This window comes from Scardinius erythrophthalmus, assembly GCF_964197995.2.
Source record: "Scardinius erythrophthalmus genome assembly, chromosome: 6".
Lineage (NCBI taxonomy): Eukaryota > Metazoa > Chordata > Actinopteri > Cypriniformes > Leuciscidae > Scardinius > Scardinius erythrophthalmus.
In genome coordinates, this window is record NC_138226.1 from 17,340,083 (window position 1) to 17,363,918 (window position 23,836).

The 23,836-nt window shown below is 37.0% G+C and overlaps 2 protein-coding genes across 7 annotated transcripts in view; both read left to right on the top strand.

Moving 5' to 3' along the window:
- epb41l5 (erythrocyte membrane protein band 4.1 like 5) overlaps positions 1–3,153 on the top strand; it is a 44,291-nt gene extending 41,138 nt beyond the window's left edge. For 2 of the 6 annotated variants that reach the window (XM_081368676.1, XM_081368677.1), the window contains exons 25-26: positions 198–322; positions 1,617–3,153. In XM_081368676.1, the coding sequence (XP_081224802.1) occupies positions 198–322; positions 1,617–1,683 (192 nt within the window). In that variant the 3' untranslated portion in view covers positions 1,684–3,153. The remainder of the gene's footprint in view (positions 1–197; positions 323–1,616) is intronic. The other 4 variants (XM_081368680.1, XM_081368679.1, XM_081368678.1 and 1 more) reach the window with 3 other exon arrangements.
- Positions 3,154–4,372: 1,219 nt separating this feature from the next.
- Positions 4,373–23,836, top strand: part of ramp1 (receptor activity modifying protein 1) — a 35,661-nt gene continuing 16,197 nt past the window's right edge. Inside the window, exon 1 of the mRNA XM_081368060.1 lies at positions 4,373–4,749. Within this exon, the coding sequence (XP_081224186.1) occupies positions 4,704–4,749 (46 nt within the window). The 5' untranslated portion in view covers positions 4,373–4,703. The remainder of the gene's footprint in view (positions 4,750–23,836) is intronic.

Sequence of the window (23,836 nt, forward strand, 5' to 3'; positions counted from 1 at the left end):
GCAGTTCTGTTTTTGCACTCTGTAGATTTATACATTTAGTAAAAGCTTTCATATTTCATCTGATGATGTTGACTCAGATGACTCACTATCAAGCCACACGTTCAGTGAAGTGTGCAGTTTCATTATCCTCACTTCTCACATTTCTAGTAGTTAATTTAGTGACTGACTGCCCCCCCTGCTACCTCTCTCTTGTCTAGCTGTCTGGCACCTTTACTAACGGCCTCCTTGACTGTACAGCAGAGATGTCATCTCAACATCCTGAGGGGGCTGCTATTTCCCCACTCCCCCATCTCTCTCACACTCACAATGTGATTGCCACCAGGTTTGTTTAATCCCTGCTTCAATAACTTTCTCTGCTCTGTTGAGGACAGTTGTCCTTTTACTTTCTGAAGCAATCAGATTCGCCACTTTCAACTTAGTGGACGTTAAAACCAAGAGGAGTCATGCTGTATTTACACCATTATGTGGGCGTGCTTTTTCCACTGAAGTTGTGTATTCCATAAATACACTACCGTTCGAAAGTTTGGGGTTGGTCAATTTATCGTTACCTCTTTTGCTCACCAAGGTTGCATATATGTGAAAAATGTTTTCTATTTGAACATATTTTAAAATGTAATTTATTACCATGATGGCAAAGCTGACTTTTCAGCATCATTACGCCAGTCTTTAGTGTCACATAATTTGTTTTTGTAATTTGGCCCTGTTTACACCAGGTATTAAGATGCCTTTTGGTTGATCGGATCACAAGTAGTCGAGGGAGACGGATCCCCGTTTACACCTGCTGTTTTAATCTGTCTCTTTTGTCCACTTTCAACCACTTCTGTCCTGATTTCTTTGAGTGGAGTGTCTATGAGCGGGTTTCCTCTGGTCTTTCGATCTAATGGACAAAATAAGCTTGCGCATTGTACATATTAACAATGAGAGAACATTGTCCTTCGTACGTTTTTCATCTTCAAACTGGGTCTCCGACATCCCATCTGGCTAGTGCGCTTCCCATAATGTTTACACATTAGGTAAGTAGGCAGTCTTTTCGTGGTTGTTGGAACATATTCGACCACATGAGTCTACACTAAGAAAACAATCTGTCTGAATGCATTTTCGACTACCTCTGGAAGTGGTCGAAAGTGGACAAGCTCAAAATATTTTAGACCCTGTTTACATCTGTAGCGTCGTCCACTTGTGATCCGATCAACCAAAACTCATCTTAACACCAGGTGTAAACAGGGCCTAATGCTGATTATTGCTCACGAAACATTTCTAATTATTACTCATTTTGAAAACATTTGTGCCACTTAATTTTTGTGGAAACCATTTTCAGGAATTTTAATGAATAGTTCAAATGAACAGCATTTATATAAAATAGAAATATTCTCTAACATTATAAAAGTCTTTACTGTAACTTTTGATAAACGTAATGCTTCCTTGCTGAATATGTTCATTTCTTTAAAAAAAAACAAGAAGAAATCATACAGAACCCAAACTTATGAACAGTAGTGTGCTTTTGCATGCAGCATATACATTGCAAATGTTTTAGTGCATCAAAAATTGCTTTAAAGAATTCAATTAGATTTAAAGTATGTTCTTAACTTGCCAATTGCTGAATTGATCTTTGACAGTATTGTGGCTCACCCAGCCAAGGACGACAGTCACAAGCCCAAAGGTCTGCTGACCACTGAACTCTGAGAGCGACGCATTGAGCACATGCCCAACATCTGTCACTGGACCATCACACGTTGTCCTTTGATTACTACATTCCAGTGCAGGCACAGACAGCTGGACTCTGGCCATGCACGGTGTTGCAATTCCATCTTCAAGAATGCTGACTTTGTACTGAAGGCATCCACAAGCCTAGATCTCAATGCTGATAACAATTCAACTCATTGCACAAAGGGTTAGCAGTCCAGTGTTTGGAGATCACCATTCCTTTTCTAACTTTTATACCTCTTTTGAGTGACTGTACAGCCCTTTGTTTTAGCAGCAGCACATAAGACCCGGTCCTGTTGTGATTGGATGTTTGATGTAGAACGTTTGATCCACCTGCTCTCCACTTCCTGTTGAGATCTTCTCTGATTGGACGGTTGCGAAAGAGCTTGTGACTGCGCTTGGATCACAATGCCCCACTGACTATTTTTTAGAACTGGAGTAGTTCTTCCTACAGAAAATATATTTTTTATCTTTGCCTTTCTTTTGCTCTGCTTTCTGTGTTCTTTACGAGAAGTAGCTGCACTCATTTTTACGCTTTTAAGTACTGTACTCTAAACTGGAAGGTTGATAGAGCACTATTGTGTAGCATTGGGCAACATGCAGTCATTGAGCCAAGATTTGCTGTTTGAACCTTTTATCAATGCTGTTTTTATCCAAACAATGTAGTTATCACCTGCCTTATTTTAATAGTTCATATAAGATTTTAAATGTACATGAACATATTACAACATAACGTATTTCAATGTAGTTTGTCATCTACTGTATTTAGTTGATGTATTTCACTGTGTAGTTTTAAGTGTGCTTCACTGTGATTATAAACGCTGTATTAGATGTGATGAGAGACACTGAGACCTCTGTCAGCCACTGGCTCTTACATTATCAAAACTGTGGGAGACTTGGACAATGTAAACAAATTAAAATATTTTTAATTGTGATATAATGGGGGGAAATTACCACTTGCAGTCTGTGCCACCAGTCACCACAAGACGAGAGGCCTTTCATGGACCCTTCTTCCTCCACTAAGTTCCACAAGCTTTTTTGCTGCTATTTTTCAGCACACTGATAAGTACATCATTGGTATAATCACTGGATCTGTAATCACTGGGATGAAATGTTTGGAGGTCAAATATCAACTTTTTATACAATCAGTTCTTGTGAATAAGTCAGACTTCTCAAAGGTTGTTTATATGGTCTACATCTTCTGATTTGCTTTGTACTCCCTGCTTTAGTGGAAGTGCTCGATCACAGAAGGCAGTTGTAGCTGGATTCCATTGATTTGCTTATTACTTTTGTTCTCTAAGTCTCACACTGTAGGCTTATTTACATATATTAATGATCTGTATATGTCACAGCAATGATGTTTATATAAATACACTTGACTGTAAGCCTTGTCAAATTTTGTATGATGTGAGAATTTCCACAAGTAAAAGCATTTTAAAGTTGTTATTGACCAGTGCTTTTGTGTGAATGCAGTGTGGATATTGCTTTCCAACCATGCTTTCCTAGAATATATTTGGATGATTGAATTCCTTACTTAAAAGCACCAGACAAACATTTATTTATTTAATTAATTCATCTCACGTTGCTGATATTTATCCGGCATTTATGAGCAAAATTATAAGGCTTCTTTTAGGCATAATAAATAAAAATATTACCATTTGTAGGAAATTCACTGAACTTATACTTGTATCCAGCAGGTGGAGCCAGAGCTCTTCACCACGGGCATGAGTGATACTCCGATTTGAGTCGTCTAGCTTCAGTACAAGCTCTGAAACTTTTTTTTTTTTTTTTTTTGCCTCATATTTAAGGAAATTTGTTTGAAAACAATTTTATGTATTTAAAAAATGACAGCATCAGAAACAAACGCAGATTACATCTTAAAACTCATGGCCCTAACCAAATAGTTCACTTACATTTATTTTACTCATTAGATAACTCCAACAGAAAAGATGAAAGCATGCTGATTCCTGGTCGTAATTTAAAACTTAACAATGACACAATTGAAATAGAGGGCAATCCTACAACATTATTATTAATAAATCATTTTAACATTTAGCATAAATGTCATGATTACTTACAGCAACAAGTTCACATGAAATCAAAGCAGTGTGCACTTATTTATAGTCGACAACTCATACAAAGTTAATACATTTTGGACATAAATGTTACAGGAGGAAAACAATCTAATTGGCCTATATAACATAAATGTTTTTGTACAGTACAATGCTACACAAATAATAGCCTATTAGTTGTTCTCTTTAGCAGAACTAATTGTTTTGGCAAATCCCCCAAATTTACATTTTGATGGATCAAAATCTTGGGACTGCTCTTCTAAATTATAATATTCATCTGGACATTTGCGTCATTCCATATTTAGTATCGATGCAAGTTTCTCTCATTCTTTGCTTTGGAAAATCTCTCTCTGTGTATTTATTATATATTACATTTGAACAATATATTTGTGCAGTAGTAAAATTGAAATTTAGCATGATTCCCTTTGCCCATAGCCTATTGTCGCTAAATGTTTTCATTCATTTTTCCCCAGCGTGAATAGCAGATTGTGGGTAACAGTGGTTTCCTCACTTCGCTAATGAATTATGTTCATGTTTATTATAAGCCAGCTTAAGTTGATGATCCTTGAGGGAGGTGGCTTCGCGTTTACAGTTGCCACAGCACAGCTCTCATCTTTTATTGTATGCCTGACGCGCGCTCGAGCGCACAGCCCGACTGTCCACGAGCGACTTTAGCGAGAACTAATGAGCGCGCACGCTTTAGCTGACCGAGACCCGTTTCAGTTGTTCGTTTGAGCTTTATTCGGAACCAAACCAGTACTTTATAAAACACAGGGTATGGTGACTGAGAGGACTTCAGTGGAGATTCAGCTTTGAATGAAACTGTCTGCAAAATGACCTGCCAAGCGCGCGGATGTGTCGAGCTGTGAGGGAGTAGTGTCGTTTAATCAGGAAACTTCTGTTTGCTTTGACTGACATTGAAACGTCATGGCATCAGTGTCGTGGAGACACGCGCTTTTCTTCTTGGTAGTTGGTAAGTTAAACTGGTTTGTCCTGTTCATGTCTGGATTTCAACCTATTATGTATGTTTTTGAAAATTCATACTGACTGTAAAATACAAAAAAGAAAGCTAGAACAAATCAGAACGGAACTATCCATCTCAGTAACTGTACTGTTTTGAATCAGAAGTCCAATGTGGTTTTGCAGTGGTTTTGTATGTTGGTCGGTTTCAATTAAATTCAAACCATATTACGATAATAATGAATGTGAAGGTTAACAAGTGAACATACTAGCATACAATGCATTCAGGCAAAGAATCAACTATAATGCTGATTTTGTGTTCTCAGGACAAGGGAATTGTATTATATATATATATATATAAATTCCATGTCAGTTAGTTTGTGCAACTGCTTATATCAGCTTATATTAGCTTATATTAAAGCTAGCTTATATTATAATAAAGTGTATACATCATATGTATATATTTTATATAATTAAATTGTATTATTAATGAGTTATTTGCTGGCCAAAACAGGTTTACCATGTAACCTTTTACATTTTAAAACGTGGAATATTTTTGTACGTATAACACAAGCTTTTAGTCTTTTTCACAATACACAGAGGTTGGAAATTTTGATGAAAGTGAAAAATCCATAAGTGACAAGCACACCCATGGGTCAATTATCTAATTTTCTAATTAATAATGCATGGCAACCTCCTTCTGTTAGAAAGAATTCATTTCACACTTACCTTAACAAGCTCACTGAGCTGTGCTGATCATGACTAACAAGCTGCTCTTTGCTTGCCTTGATTTCCTGTCACTATTCAATTGGGATTGCTATATTTACTCTGCGAAGATTCATCATGGCATACATTTGTTTAGAAGTAATGTCTCTAAAGAATTTTAATGCAAATATGAGCGATTCATTGTTGTGAACTGACCTGACTGTCAGTCAAGTAATGCAAGTATGTGACTCTTTCTTGTTTGTGACAGTGAAACAGATACAAACATGTATCTGGCTCTCATGACTGCCGAGGGAAAAAGATAATGCTGATGCATTCACACAAGACAATGGCATTAAGCTCATGATAATAGCAATCAGTCTGTAGAAATATGTAACTCTTGAATAAACAATTCTGCTCCAGTTAACCCCGCTGTAGTGAGTGCCCTATAAAATATGTAGATTTAGCAGGAGAATCTTCTTACTCTGAAACAGCGTGAGGAAGCAATGAAGTGAACTCAGGAGAAGTGTATGTTAACAGGGGCTCTGATGTTAACTATTCTCTGAAAAATTATGTAAAAAAAAAAAAAAAAAACTTTGATATGCAAGCTCAGTTTGATGTGTTGCATTTTAGAATAGGTCATATAATGCAATACGTATTCTACTTTTCTTTTTCATTCTCTTTCTCCTTTCTTTCTTTTTTTTTTTTTTTTTTTTGCTTGGCATTACTTTTCATTTAGCTTTTGTCTCCTGTTTATCTGCCTTTCGTTCCTTTTTCTTTTTTCCCTTCCTTTTTTATTTTTCTCCTTCATTCGCCTTTCATTTCCTTTCCTTCCCTTTCCTTCGGCCTTTCCTTTCCTTTACTTCGGCTTTTCCTTTCCTTTCCCTTCCCTTCCCTTTGGCTTTCCTTTCCTTCCCTTTCATTTCCTTTCATTTCCTTTCATTTCCTTTCCTTTCCTTTCCTTTCCTTTCCTTTCCTTTCCTTTCCTTTCCTTTCATTTCATTTCATTTCATTTCATTTCATTTCATTTCATTTTTTTATCGATGGCTCCCACCCTAGTTCTTTATAGATAGCTATGTCCATCTTGTCACACAGATAGGGGAGCCTGAGAAGTCCCAGAATATTGATGGCATCATAACGGTTCACTACTGGCGCAGAGAAAAAGGTGGCTTTATGCTGTTGTTGCGAGCCGAGAGATAAATGTCAAGCACACATTTTAAAATTCAAACAAAGCTTTCACTATGTTCCAGGCCCGAATGCTTTATCTTTTGAGACCCACTGAGATGCATTGCCCTCGTATATCTGACATTTGAAAGTCTGCCACAGATAAAAACACCACAAAGAGTTAAGAACACTTCAGGATGAAGGGGAGCTCAGGGATGTGTACAGTTCTCTAAATACAGATTAACACGGTGCATTTCTCTGATTGAGGTGAATAACCTGATGGCAGTGGGCGGGGAGATCTGGACAGCCGTAACAAGTGAAGATGAATATATGGCTGCTCTATTTCTTTACGCTTGTCAGGACCGCTTTGTATTTCAATCCTAATGTACTGCCTTAAGCAGTTCAACCTTTGTTATAATTCAGTTCAGTAGGTATCGAATCCAAGTGCATTAGTGAGCACTGTGTGCAAGGAATTTAATGGTAAATGATAATTGTTAAGGAATTCGTCTTACCAATGGAGCGTTTTAAATGGCATCCAGAGGGCTGCTGGAATAAACTAAGCATGCTCGATTGTGTAGAATGGCTGCTGAAGCCGAACACAACAGATTCATCTATATTTCTGAGTAGAGCTGACAGTCATGTAGCATAAACTGAAGACATCGCGATAACTAGCCTTAAGTAACTTATGTGCAAAAGTGAATTAATTTAATCTGGATGAATTTTTCATTCTCTGTGTTTGTCATTGTCTCAAAATATTAGTTAGCCATGTGAGCCCTGATATTTACCATTCAAGGCGAAAGAAGTTACTTTTATGCATAAACAGAGATGACCTTTTTGAGTTGTGTTTGGCACATGACTGCTTCACCTGCATCAACAATCGTATTTTGCGGAAAAAGAGCATTGCATAACCTATTTGGCCAGCCGGATACATACAGGAGATGTGAATACAAAAGCACAGTTAAGGCTTGTTCACACCAAGGACGATAACTATAACGATAAATATGTAGTTCTTCAAATCATTCTAAATTTAAAAGAGTTGCAGAACCCACACCACACCTACAGCGATAACGGCTCAATGGAGGAACAATGTCGTTGAAATCACTTTAAGAATTTTTTTTTTTTTCAGCTGATGAATGATAAAAACATTGAACGCCAATCAGAATCCATCCTGCTAGAGCTTGAGCATTTAAAGCAACAGACAGCAACACTGCAGAGCACGGTTATAAACAAAACGGTATCGGTCGCTGGTGTGAACTATAATATACTTATCATTATAGTTATCTTTATAGTTATCACTCTTGGTGCGAACGGGCCTTTAATACAGTGCAATAGTGAAACTTAATGGAGTTTTCAGTTAAGAAATGTGTAATAAAATGTTTATTTTATGTTAATGTTTATTTTTTATATACATGTATGTACAATTTCATATAAAGGACAAATAAAATTAGAAATAAAGATAATTGATGACATACAGAGCTGTAAAATAGCAACACAGCTTATGGTTTTAATAAGAAATGTTTCAGTTTATATCGAAATCTCTGACGTTTCATTGCTGACTTTGGTATCTTGACGAATCTGAGCGTAGACAGAAATATCTTCTGAAACTTTATAAGACACACATTTTGTCTTTTACTTTCTAAAGCAGGAGGCTTCAGTAAAGATCTCTGTTTAATCACTGTCTTGGAGAAGCATTGGAGATTTTTCTTTTCAACAGAATGGCATGAGACTTAGCTCTTGGCTGCTGATCATGTAAATAAAAACAGACTATTTGAGCGCCAGCCCTGCCCTTGAGGCACATTTAGGATTTGTCTTGCTACAAAGCGTGGCTCTGTTTAATGCATTAAGAATTAGGTGTTGTACTGAAAAATGCAGTTAATATTTGATGCCTAACTTTGCCTTGTGATGCCAGCAGGGAATCGGCATGCTGGATTGTGCAGCTCTCTGCATCGCTGCTGGATGGGTTGGAACTCCTGCATTAGCTGATTATTCATTATGCAGATTAAGTCACCCTATAAACTGCGTTGCGTCATGCTATGGTATAAATTAGTTTTAAAGGAAAACGAGGTGGATTGATTCATCTGCTCACTGACATGCTTGAGATAAAAGCCACAAAAGGCCCCTCTTATCAAGCAGGGGACAGACAACCTGGCATTGACCCTGAATGTGGCATAATGTGCTGTGAAGAATCATTCCGGAGTCTTTGGTTTGATTGTCTAAAGAGACTCTTAAAGCAGCGCTGGACCCTATACAGTGTTTTTAAGACCTCTCTGACAGCAGGAGCTCAGGAAACAAGATCTTTCCCGGCCCCTGAGCGAGCAGTGGCATCTAAATCACAACTACTTGCCTTCCAGTTGTAAACCGACACTTGAGCCAACAAAAGCATTCATTTTATTTCCCTTTAGATTTGACATGGAAAGCTCAGTGTTAAGATATTTTAGCAGCTTAAAACATCCCCTATTATTAATTCTCCCTATAAAGCAGTCATATCTTTAAAAAGAATAGCATTTTTTTTCCTTCCAAAACAGAATTTAGCTTTTCATGATCATGTTTTCATACAATGAACTCAAAATCTGGTAAGGGGTAATTAAATGTAACAAATCATGTAAGTATTTATCATCTTTTATTGGAAAATCAAACATTTTATCAAACTTTGATAATTGCCTTAATCTTTTAAACAACTGAGAAGATAGTGATCAAACTATATTTCATAAAAATCACCTGTCAAGTTTATGATGTATTACATCAGCATATGACAGTCAAATTGGACGAATACAGGGACTCATCTCAAGATCATTCATTTAACAGTTCATCTATTGGCAAAATGATGACAGAAAAGATCAGTCAAGAATAAAGAATTATTGAAAATACTAAAATCAGGAATGTCAGAATCAGAATGCGTAGTTTGTGCGTAAAGAAATGTCTGTCAGAACCAACACACGTTGAATGATGTTCACCAACCCGGCAACGTTTCTCAGTTGGATTGACATTTATTCTCTTTAGCATGCAGTGTGAAGTATTTCACTATTTCTCTCAGTTCCCTGATCACTCCGATTCAATTTCAGTGAATGAAAAACAAATTTGTATTCATGTGCGTTGTGTATTATGCACATTATCGTCTCTGCCTTTGCATAGCAAATTATCAGATATATATACGAGGCACAGAAATAAAATGAAGAGCTAATATCAAATTATTTTGCAGAATAGATTCTTTAAAGGCATTTTAATATGTGAAATTAGGCTATAGACTATAGAGCATTAATGATGAGTGTTTCAATTGTACTAGGGTTCTGTTTCAACAAGTGCACTTGTCTGTGAACTAACTGTGAAAGATTTGATCTATTTATAGGTATTATTGATCTTAATGTCTTTAATAGACAATTAAAAAAATTCACATAGATATTTGTGTAATCTGTGTACCCTATATATATATACTGTATATATATACAGTGAGGAAAATAAGTATTTGAACACCCTGCTATTTTGCAAGTTCTCCCACTTAGAAATCATGGAGGGGTCTGAAATTGTCATCGTAGGTGCATGTCCACTGTGAGAGACATAATCTAAAAAAAAAAATCCAGAAATAAAAAAGGAATGATTTTTTAATTATTTATTTGTATGACACAGCTGCAAATAAGTATTTGAACACCTGAGAAAATGAATGTTAATATTTGGTACAGTAGCCTTTGTTTGCAATTACAGAGGTCAAACGTTTCCTGTAGTTTTTCACCAGGTTTGCACACACTGCAGGAGGGATTTTGGCACACTCCTCCACACAGATCTTCTCTAGATCAGTCAGGTTTCTGGGCTGTCGCTGAGAAACACGGAGTTTGAGCTCCCTCCAAAGATTCTCTATTGGGTTTAGGTCTGGAGACTGGCTAGGCCACGCCAGAACCTTGATATGCTTCTTACAGAGCCACTCCTTGGTTATCCTGGCTGTGTGCTTCGGGTCATTGTCATGTTGGAAGACCCAGCCTCGTCCCATCTTCAATGCTCTAACTGAGGGAAGGAGGTTGTTCCCCAAAATCTCGCAATACATGGCCCCGGTCATCCTCTCCTTAATACAGTGCAGTCGCCCTGTCCCATGTGCAGAAAAACACCCCCAAAGCATGATGCTACCACCCCCCATGCTTCACAGTAGGGATGGTGTTCTTGGGATGGTACTCATCATTCTTCTTCCTCCAAACACGTTTAGTGGAATTATGACCAAAAAGTTCTATTTTGGTCTCATCTGACCACATGACTTTCTCCCATGACTCCTCTGGATCATCCAAATGGTCATTGGCAAACTTAAGACGGGCCTTGACATGTGCTGGTTTAAGCAGGGGAACCTTCCGTGCCATGCATGATTTCAAACCATGACGTCTTAGTGTATTACCAACAGTAACCGTGGAAACGGTGGTCCCAGCTCTTTTCAGGTCATTGACCAGCTGCTCCCGTGTAGTTCTGGGCTGATTTCTCACCCCACGAGGTGAGATCTTGCATGGAGCCCCAGTCCGAGGGAGATTGACAGTCATGTTTAGCTTCTTCCATTTTCTAATGATTGCTCCAACAGTGGACCTTTTTTCACCAAGCTGCTTGGCAATTTCCCCGTAGTCCTTTCCAGCCCTTTTGGTCTTGGCCATGTTAGTAGTTGGATTCTTACTGATTGTATGGGGTGGACAGGTGTCTTTATGCAGCTAACGACCTCAAACAGGTGCATCTAATTTAGGATAATAAATGGAGTGGAGGTGGACATTTTAAAGGCAGACTAACAGGTCTTTGAGGGTCAGAATTCTAGCTGATAGACAGATGTTCAAATACTTATTTGCAGCTGTATCATACAAATAAATAGTTAAAAAATCATACATTGTGATTTCTGGACAATTTTTTTAGATTATGTCTCTCATAGGGCTGTGACAGTATGGGATTTTTTCTTACCGCGGTGAAGAAGCAACAAATATCGCGGTTTGGTGGTTAACCGACATCCCCCCCCCCCCCCCCCCCCCCCCAAAAAAAAAAAATCACCCGCGGCCGCATGAAGCCGCTTGTCCACCAGCGTCCGATCAATTTTTGTTCCGACGCGACGCCTGTGACGTTTTCGCTGCTTGGGGCCGGGGTTTGTGTATACTTTAAATATGAAACCATAGCAACGGCCATACACAAATTCTCGCCGCCGAGTTTCCATTGGCTGCTGCCCCGCGTTTTGACGCTCTCATTTGCATAAAGTATCCACCGAGATACTTTTTTGCAGCGCCGCTGTTGACCAAATCGACGCGACGCGACCCATCATGCTTTGCGGGGGCGTTTTTGCTGCCTGACGTAGTTCCATAGGAAATGAATGGGCTTTGGCGTCGCGTCAGAAATTGAGACGCTGGTGGACAAGCGGCTTCACACTGCAGACGCGATCAAGACCGCATGTAGCTTGTAAATGACAATGGAAATGAATAATCATAAAGCAGTATTCTTTATTAAAAATCTTTATTAACATTTGTATTAAATTGTAAATATTAATAATTAACTATTAATTAGGTAGTCTTAAGGCCGGCGACAAACTGGCTGTGTGGTGTGAGTGTGGCGTTTCTGTTGCGTGTCAGTTGCGTGTCTTTTTCTGTCTTTGCACACCAGAAACAGCGCTGCTGCTGCTGCTGCTGCTGCTGCTGCTTATATATTCGACATATGGGGAGAGAGTTGTGGAAGGCCTAGGCTACTTAATGTTAAAGATAAATATATAGCAGCAAAGACAGCGTCGGCACTCGGCAGTATTGACGGCAAAATAGGCTACAGAATATTTCGTTCTGTATTGACAGGTGCAATATTTGAAAATCGATAATATTTTTTTAATTACATTTATATCTTCATTTATGTCAAAACCTTAACTTTCAAACATCAAAATGTAATTTATTAATATGTATTCATGTCAAAATGACATACAAACGTATTTTCCTATTTCCAAAAGGCTTGCGTGTCGCGTGAAAAATAGGCGTTGGTTCTATTTCTGGCATGCACGCGTTTTCAGCGCGGCTCGTGCCGCAACTGAGAAGCGCGTCTCACGCTCTCAAGCTCTAACCTGTTAACATGGAAGCCGAAATAAAAACGGACACGCCACGCAGCCAGTGTGTCGCCGACCTAAGGTAGGTGTGCTGCACTTAAGTCCTGCAAACGCCACAGGACGGTTAATTTTTCTAAGATGTGGTCTAGTTATTGGTTAGTAGTATTCAACACATTCGACGGATACTTTTGTGCGCCTTGTCCAAATTCACCGGCTTCCCCTTAATTGTCACCTGCCTCAAAGGCGACACAGCCCAGCAAACATTTGGACGTTTAATGACCGTTGAAAAGACGTCCGTCCGAGACGTCCCGTCATGGTTGAAAAATAGTTCCAAAATGGAAGTTGAACCGACGTCATTTCTGGCCGTGAATTCCACGTCTCTTCTGGCCGTGAATTCCACGTCTCTTCTGCGCGTCCCTGGACGTCTAAATGCGTCGTCATATGTGTTTAAATGTGTTGCTGCATAATTTAAGTGTATATATAAGCCTGCATATAAAATAATCACACACCTATTGTGTAACATCGTGAAAGACAATCAAGTCTTGAGGTTTAGCCTACACATCTTGACAAAGGTTCTAAAAAGGTCCAAAATTGGTCCAGTCAGACCTGAACGTCAATAAATGTTTTAATCACGTGGACATCAAAAACAATAACACTCTATTTGTAAACATAAGCAAAAAAGAAGCATGTTCTGATTAAGCACAACATTTTATTGATATTGAACAGCCAAAATTTCTCTTTATTTTTTTTCAATGTTTAACATTTCGTGAGCTTAGAATTATAAGGTTCTATCTCCACTTTTGGTTGAAATTGAGTTTTTGACAATCTGATCCATTAGGTGTTTATTAATGCCTGTGTGGTGTTATTTTTGTAAAAAAAAAAAAAAAAAAAAAATTGTTAGTAGTTATTAATAAAATAAAAGGTTCCATCTCACAAAACATAAACCGAGTTTAAAAACTTTGATGCTCAATAAACTACAATAAACGGAGATAGAACCTTATAATTCTAAGCTCTCGATTTGTTAACCAAACTAAAATACCAATTGCAAAATACTGAATTATTATATAAAGATAGTTCACCCAAAAATGAAAGTTATGTAATTTACTCACCAAATTCCAAACCTGTATGAGTTTCTTTCTTCTGCTGAACACAAAAGAAGATATTTTGAAGAATGTTTGTAACCAAGCAAATAGAGCATCCACTGACTACCATTGTTGGAGAAAAAATGATTATTAATGGGAAGCGACATCTGCTTGGTTACAAACATTCTTCTAAACATCTTTGTGTTTAGCATAGAAAGGTATACAGGTTTGAAACATGAGGTTGAGTAAATGATGACAATTTTCATTTTTGGGTGAACTATCCCTTAAACACATTGTTTGGCTCATTTTTGTATCCACCACCCCCAGCTCTTCCTGGAGTGTGTTTCAGGTGTTCTGCCATTGCTGCATCAATTTCAGTGTCTGTAGCATGTGGGCTCCACCTCTTCACAGCATCTAAGGGAAGATAATATATTTCTTTTTAAAATAAATGAAAATTAAAAATTTGAGGTAAATGACATGCACTTATTTTCAAAATATTTGTATGGTCTTCAGCTAAATTCAAAACAGCATTTCTCCCCTGCCTCTTCAATACCACTGTGGTGCCCTTGAGAAAGACCCTTAACTAGGTGTGTAACAGTGAGAAAGTGAACAGGACATTTCTGATAAAGACAGGTGGGCTGTGATGTCCCCTGAATAGACATGTTTAGCAATTCTAAAATTACAAAATATTTTTAAAGCAGTTACTGAAAACATACATGTTCAAATCCAGCTAAACATTTCATTCTACTTCAGATAATTTACTTTCTGAAAGAAACTCTCAAAAGGCTACATTAATAATTTACAGTAATAACTTTGACTGTATCATTAAACATACTTTATACTATGGTACCGTTGTATAAGTTCAAAGCAACTTTTAGCCTACTAGCTAATTTTAGCCAAACTCACGTTAACGTTAGCCAATTTCAGTTGACAATGTGGGCATCATTTCTTTCGGTTCATTCATGTCAAACAAGTAAAACTCTAGCACGTGAATCTAATAATACAAAATGTACGTACCCAACAGTAGATTTTTAATAATATGGGCCTCAATTCCTCCTCTCTTCGTGGTTGTTCAAACTTCAGTGTTCCGGAGTGACTGAGTCTATGGGGAAAACGCGTTAACATCTCGTGAGATAATCTAACCTATCGCGGGATTTGGTAATGTCGGGAGATCTTTTGTTACATCTTGGCAGCACAGTTTTGGCAATTACATCCAACTCAGACATAAATGGTGACCAGATATATTTCTGTTTTACATGCATACATTCCATAAAAAAAAAAAAAAACAAAAAAAAAAACACAACGTATCAGGTTGAAATAATGACTAAAATGCAGAGGCTTTGCATTCACTTAACCACACTGGGAACTGTGAGATTATAATTTATTTAAACAAGATAAAGTAAATATATTTACTTTGTATACAATTCGTGTATTTCATAAAGATAATTCCTGGGGTTTTTTTTTTCTGTCTTGCTTGACTAGATGTGTAAAGGACGTCAGTGGACGTGTATTCACAGCCTTGACGTGTAAAGGACGTCAGTGGACGTCTTCACACCTCTTAAAAACTACTTGGGCAATTAAATTAATTTTTGCAGTATTAACCATGCAAGGATTAAGCACAGCTTTTGCATATTTCACAAGGATTCCATGATGGAGGGTCATGATGGACTATAAATGCACGTGTAAAAGACGTCGCCAGGTGACGTCCTCTCACCCAATACTATAGACGTGTAAAGGACGTCAGTGGACGTATTCACAAAACTTATTAAAACTTTAATTTAATAAAAAATTTAATTAATTATTGCAGTATTAACCACGCAAGGATTAAGCACAGCTTTATCACAATTGATTTCATAGAGGGTCATGATGGACTATAAATGCACGTGTAAAAGACGTCGCCATGGTGACGTCCTCTCTCACCCGAAACACAACATGGTATATATTGAACTACACGTAGCTAAAAGTCAAAATAACAATTATACATGCAACCTCAGATAACTGTAGACATGCACACATGTATCTGAATGCATTTTTAGGAAATGTTCTGTGTTACATATTTTTACCGATTTATGCCGTCATACCGCGACTATTTTTGGCCAGGGACACGACGTTGCCGTCGGACCAATGTTTGCTGGGAGTATTTGGCTTAGACACTAGATTCGTGGCTATTTTTTGAATCATTTGGCTAGCGCCGTCAACTGTTATTTCCTATAGGCTACCATATAAGAGAGATCGCTATTGCAATTAAAATCTAACTCCAACTGTTTACGTTATGCTTGTCTTTTATTCCTGTGTTTGTTTGTATTTAATTGAACATTATCTGTAAACATCACAAAACCTAGCAGTTAATTAATAATAATCAGACACACACACAAAAATAAATCCCCATAGGCTATGTTTAACGGACTGTCCCTCGACTCCCTCCCTTGCACAGCAAGCGTTTTTTTTTCTCCAGAAGCCATTGAACATGGGACTCGCAGAATACAGTAAATTATATAAGCAAAATATTAATGTGTTTATAGTTCATATCACACACCATATGCACTCCTGTAACTTTCAGCAAAAAAAAAAAAAAAAAAAAAAAAAAAACGTGCGGTGATGACCTCGTACACCGCGGTAGGCATCTCATCAACGCGATATTGCGGTGATGCGGTTATCGTCACAATTCAAGTCTCTCACAGTGGACATGCACCTACGATGACAATTTCAGACCCCTCCATGATTTCCAAGTGGGAGAACTTGCAAAATAGCAGGGTGTTCACTTATTTTCCTCACTGTATATATATATATATTAAAATTATGATGCAAACACACAAATCATCATCTTTTTTTGCAGCTTAACTCTGACACTTAATATGAAGTGCATTTCAATTGCTGCCTACAACAAATTACAGTGCAAGGTGTCGATTAACTCTTACAGCAGTGAGTCACGGTGACCCGCAGCAAATGACCCTCTTTAATGGGAACCAGCTGTTGGTGTAATGGCCTTGAGTGATCCATCACCCGTATGGACAGATACGCTGACATTCATGGCCCTGGTAATTGCTTCATCACAAAGGACCTGAGCTATGACCCATGTAGATTATTTTGGAATGCCATGATGGATGTTGTGCATGTGTGTTTCTGAGATAAGAAGAGTAAACGGTGGCATTTACTTTATCAATAGTCATAAACCATGTTGCAGAGCCTTATTTCACCAAGTGCAACGTTTCTGAATCTTTGTTGATCCTGGAACAACATTCCAATCAACCAGTCAGATTTGAGGGACAAGTTTACAGTTTATGTCAAGTTTATTCTTATAAACGTAAAAGTTCTTATAACAAAGGTTAAGTGCTTCTCTATCATTAGGTGATATTCACCTATCTTTTCACTCTGATTTTAGGGATAACTTATGGGTATATGGTTAGGTTTAGGGGTAGGGATATGGATATGATTATATTTTCATACAAGAATGTTGTTTCAGGATCAACAAAACATGTTGTCCCAGGAACGGGTCTAACTCGGCAAAATCAGGACGTGCAACTATGTTACACAATAAGAAGACAAGTGGTATTTTGTACTGGCACATTGCTTGCTTTCAAAAGTGGCAGACAGTCCTTGGTCAGGTGGTCATGCAGTGTAGTTCTTCAAAACTCATGACAAAACAAAATGTTTTGTATGGGTTGCTTCTTGACTGGGAGTGCTGTATGTTACTTTCACCATGTTTTTTTCCCCTGCAGCATATTGCAGGCTAATGCATCTTTTCTGGCATTAAAGGGTTTATGCAAATGTTATCTTGCTCTTCTGGAGTAGCCGCAGGTTGTTTTTGTCCATGCTGGGATAGCAGCGTCTGAGTACACATTATAATATCATAATACCACCCTAGTGAAAACTTGTAATTTGTATATATATTGTATTTGAAATATATTCCCTTTTTCAATAGTACATTGCAAATATACTAACTAAAACATTTACTATCTTTAAATATATTAAAAGTACATAACTTTATATATATATATAGCATCATGTTTTTACCTATTTTCACAATACAAATTTTAACACACTTTAAAATAATTGTTTATTTTTTAAAAGTGTATTTATTTGCACTTTATTAAAAATATATTTCAGATATATTTAACTGTGTGCTGGAAATGATCATTGTTACAATGCATTGAAAGTATACTTTCAAAATAAATTATAGTATACAATAGTATTTTGTACAAAGTATAGCTAAGTTTTATTTGTTTATTAATGTGCATTTGTTATTGAAGACAAAGTGTGCAATTTGTAGTATTTGGAATAAGCCAAAGGTATTACTGAGAATATACTTTTTACTCAAATATAATATGTGATGACGAAATTCATTTGTAGCCTTTAAAACTACTTCATTTGTTTAATATTTTATTTTAAAAATAGAATATATATATATATATATATATATATATATATATATATATATATATATATATATATATATATATATATATTGTCATTTAGTTTTCTGCTTCAGTCCAAATAATGTTATTAATAAATATCAAATGTGTCAATTTTATTTGTTATAACTTGTGACCATTTATATACATAATATGAAGACTTCAGATGCAAAAGCCATCTGAAATTTTCTTCTAAAATGAGCATTTTTTTCAAGCTCGTATGTTTAAGTTCAGTCATTTCACTTTAATGACAATTAATAGGTCATTTTCATTGCCATTAAAGTGAAATAACTGAACATAAACATACAAGCTTGATAAAAATTATCATTCTTGAAAAATTCAGATGGCACTTAGAGGCTTTTGTATCTGAAGTCTTCATATGTAAAATTATATTTTGCTTTACTAAATTCTAAATGTCTTTTAAATAAAGTTAAATTAAAGTTTTAAAAAGTTTAAAGTAAAATGGTATTTTTCTAATGGACTTTACTGTTGCTGAAATGTAGCTTTGAGTTTACGGCTGACTGGTCCGTGCTCGTAAACAGTCTGAAGTGACCTGCAGCTTCGAAGCTTCCAGCGGGTCCCAGAGATGGTCACATGTACAAATGACACCTCTCTAACAACAGCACTCTGGTCTTGAGTCAGACATGCCAAAACCATTGATATAGCTGCCAGCCCAATTCCCTGTGATGGCCACTACTGAAATACAGAATGCACAGTGACATTTTACATTTATTTTATGCTTGTTTGGAACAGAATAGGACAAGAGATGTAATCCAAAATATTACATTTTTGTATATAATTAGTCATTTTTACTGGAAACATTTTTGTAGCTGATCATCAGTCTTGATAAATTAACATATGGTCCCTTCAAAAGTATATTTTCTCGGATGATACCAACCTATCCAGCTGTTGTCCTCTTTTATCCAGTGTATGAGTCTGGCTCTTGAGTTACATCCCCTCAGTATCTGTCAATCACTGTCTGTCTGCATCCATTTACTAACATGAGACACTCCTGGCAGGCATTCATTTGACCAATTATGAGGCCGTTACACCTTAAGAAAACATGACAGCTTGACAGTGGCATAAAAAGCATGCTGAAGGAAAAAATTCAGTAACTGGTTAATTTCAGTATAATGCTTCTGTCAGCAATATTTGTCCATCACAATCTCCAGTGCTTCCTGAAGAGCATCAATTTAACACAACAATATGCTTAAATGAGCATTCCGCTTAAATGAGCAACTTAAACTTTACATTGACAGCATTTTTTGGCATCATTTTTTTTTTTTTTGACTCCATCAGTTTTTATAAAGGTGCATTTACAGTAATGCACTTGCCCTTTTTTAAGAGGCATATACAGTATTTTATCCCATTGTGAATTGTGAGTCTCACCGTGTCATTGTTTCTCATAATTACCACCAGTAACATATTCACACATCTCGTGCGTCATTGTTTGGAAGAGGAGGCACACTTAATAGGGTATCAGCTATACAAACACAAAACTGAATGCAGAGTGATGCTGATATATTTCATGTTTAGTTAAGCATAACAGATATGTTGACACAGAGGATGAGGAAGGACATAGCTGAAACTGCAGCTGGATTAGAAATAATAGTTCATGTCAGTTGTTAGGTGCTTTAGAGCAGCATTAATTCAATGGACTTAAAGGGCACTGCAGAGTTTCCAGGGACTGAAGTCCCTTTTGTGTTCAGATTCTAGGCTCATCTTTTCTATACAATGAAAGCAGTTAGTGACCAGGGGTTGTCAAGCTACCAAAGGAACAAAAAACATGATGAAAGCACCATAAAATATCTGGCACCAAGACATTTAGCAGCAGATTCTTCAAGTCGTGTAGGTTGCGAGGTGAAGCCGCCGTGGATTGAACTTGTTGGTCCAGCACATCCCCACAGATGCTCAATTTGATTGAGATCTGGGGAATTTGGAGGCCAGGGCAACACTTTGAACTCTTCATCATGTTCCTCTCAAAGCATTATGTGTGCATTATAAGTGCATTATCCTGCTCAAAGAGGTTACAGGGTTTCCCAGCAGAACATTGTCCAGAGCATCACACTCCCACCTTGTCATCGTCCCACAGTTCATCCTGGTGCCAAATGGCATACGGCCGTTCAAGTGATGTAAAAGAAAACAGGACTCGTCGAACCAGGCAACCTTCCACTGTTTCAAGGTCCAGTTCCGACACTCGCTACGCAGCCCCATACACGGCAGAGTGTGATCATTCAGTGACGCATTCCTCCCATAACCATCATTAAAATTTTGTGTGACTTGTGTCACAGTAGACCTTCTGTTGGCTCAGACCAGACAGGATAGCCTTCGTTGCCCTTGTGCATAGAGCAACCGACTTGCCTTGCCGTTTCAGAGATACTCTGACCCAGTCGCCTTGCCATAACAATTTAGCCCTTGTCAAACTTGCTCCGATCTTTATTCCTGCCCATTTCTCCTCCATCCAACATGTTGATTACAAGAACTGATTGTTTGCTTATCTAATCTGACCTTAATGGTCTTGTTAGGAGATAATCAATGATATTTGTTTCACTTGTGACTGGTTATAATGTTTTGGCTACTCAGTGTAGTCTTCAAAATCCATGAAGCAACTTTAAGTAAGTGTTTTTTTCATTCAGTGCTTGGAATAACACACGTGTTATTGTTAACTAAACTAAAAAAAAAATGATTTAAATAAAGAGGAAATAATATAAATATTAGATAAAAAATATGAACTTAAAAACATAAAATTTGTCCTTTTGTGTTGCATGGAAGAAATGTTAAATGTGTTTCAAACTACATGAGTGAAAGTTAATGACTGAATATCCATTTTTGGGTGAACTATTCCTTTAACAGCCAGCCTTACAGCACATCTGCATAAATACTCTTCACTGAAAAGATGATGATGAATATGGCAGTCAAACCAGTCAAAGTTACGGAGATGATCAAGGAGGAAACTCGAAATACTCTTGTTTAGTTCTCCTCTCTTTCAAAATTCATCTTAGACCGAATGTTTTCTGTATCATGCAAGAGTTTGAGATTAAAAGAATCTCAGTGTTTGAAGAGAAAAAATAACAAAATAAGGTCATGTAACAGCACGATGTTAACTTTCTGTATTATATACAATTTTATTTTTACTGTTTTATTGGAATATTTAAAGTGCATTACCTTGACTTTAGGGGGCCTGCAACAATACACAGTATTGCATTACATTGCACTCTTGACACACAAAAAAACAACATTATGCTGCCTTCTAAGATGTCATGCTTTGGCAAATTGTAAGGCAGCATCACACATATGCTTAATGATAAGGCAATCCCAAGATGCACTATCACAAGTTCAGTAAAAATATTCATCTAAGATGGCAAATGGACTCGAATATAAAAGCAACTATAAAAATACTTTTTTAAATACTGAAAAGTATTGATTAAAAAAGATAAAAATCAATTCAATCAAATATTCAATTCATATTCAGTGCAGTAGTTACTGAATTGTTATTCTCTGTTTACAGATACTCTGAGTTTGTGACAAACTGAAGTGGTTCTGAAAACACTTGTGAGTTTACCATTTAACAGCAGCCAGAACAGATGGATGTGATCTGTGTGGCCCAGCATCCTCCTACACACTCTGGGCTGGCCTCAACTTTAGTATTTTGTTAACTGTTAATAGTTGGTTAAAAGTAATAACGAAAATGTCTTGTAAAAGTTAGTTCTAAGCTTTAGCATCATTTCTTTTATAATGCCACTTAATACAAATACATTCATATATTTTTAAGTGTGGCTAAAGTATATAAATTTGTGGCCACTGCTCTTACAAAATCCATGATGTTGCAGTGATTTATAATAAATGGCAAGTTCTCTTTCATAATATCTGTTTTAAAGAGTTCTGCTCCTCAGGAAGTAAACATGTGAAAACATACTGCACCCTGTCCCCTCTACTATCAGTGCAGTCTTAGATAAAAATTCACTTTGCATAAGCAAATATGCCACTTTTGCCTGTACTGGGAGGCAAAACTGGAACAGTGTTCTACTGTATTATTCATTTTCCCTTTCATCCATCTTCAGGGCAATATAAAAGCCTACGCCTGCTAGAATCGCTCATGAAATAGAATTGCTTAGGGTGCAAAGCTGTCTATGTCATGTTGTCGGAAGGCTCCAATGTGCTTATAATGTGAAATCACACTTTGTACCTTTTTTGCATTTGTATTTGCACACCACAGTAAATGGAGTGACGTATTACTGACTAATTGACTCTAAAGGATCCTGGATATCATCCAGATTGCCAGCATATTGCAGATGTGAAGTAGTTAGCAGCACACTTGCTCGCTCTCTCTCACACAAATATGCTGTGAATGTCAGCGAGAGCAGTGATGTTGCACATAAAGAGACTAATTAAGTGATCTGGTGGAAAGGTTCCTGTCATATTGAGAATATTGCATCAAAGGTCATATTTTAATGTGACATGCTTGATGTTGTCTTCTCTGGACCTAGTTGGTTGGGAACTGTACTGCTTTGCACATACAGTTTTCTGGTCCTCACCATATAACCGTTCACTTTCTGTATTTATATTGTTATTTTACATTGTTATTTTCACTTGTTTATATGCCGTGTGATGGGAATTCATTCAAGATAAGAATTTAGAACAGTGAATGGATTTTTTTCTTGCTGTCTTCCCAAGGGAGATGTTTTAACAGGGAAAATGTGAAGGAACACTTTCCATCCAATTCCGTGAGATTCGGTGGCTCGTATTCAAAATCTTATCACAAAAATGAACATTTTCTCTCTTCTGAAACATGAATGTATTGGCACATGGAAGGGAAAACACTGGCACAGAAGCAAAAACAGAAAGAGGAATAGTAGAAAATAGAAAATGTTGAAGTCAGCATCCAGAATTAACATCTGCCAAGAGGCAAACAGGCTATGGCAAATAAATAAAACATTACATTATTTAATTGAATTGCAATTATGATAATCGGACTCTCGTTGAAATAAGTGATATGCATGATTCAAAATTAACATGAAAATTGTGAAATCCACTTAATTATATCTAAGATGCTCTGAAGAAAGTGTAGCGTTAGGTTCACTGTATCATTGGGCTGGTAAATGCCCACAAGTAAACATTTTTAACTGTTTGCAGCAACGCTCATGTAACATTTTTGGATTAGGGCTTTCTGTGCTCTTAGGATACATATAAATGTTTCTTTCCAGGAATATGTGATGGTTGTGTTGCATTAGATTGTGCAAAAGCCTTTGAAATCTGCTCTATTCCATTTCAGACTCTGATAGCTCGAATCACAAGAGGATTTACTCATGGTTGACGTCCAGGGTTATTTATGTACATGAAATAAAACAGGAACATATTCCCACATCTATCTCAGATGCTATGCAATATCTAGTGTTTTTAATGTTTTTATGCTCTCTTATGCATTTTGTAGTGTCATCATCCTTGCATCTCCCCTCTGCCAATTTTATTTTTATTTGCAAATATGGTTTGATGTTGTGATCTTACATACTTTTGCATTTCCCCTCCTTTAATGTTTGCTGTTTTTCTTAAAGCATACAGTGCACTCTTGGATGAAAAGTTTTTATATAGAACCTTAAATGGGTTAGGCGCTTCATGTAGAACATTTTAGGGGTGCCCATGGGATCTTTTTATGGATTTAGTTTTAATTCATTTATTTTGTTTTAATTCAATTTAATTAAACTGCTTGTATAT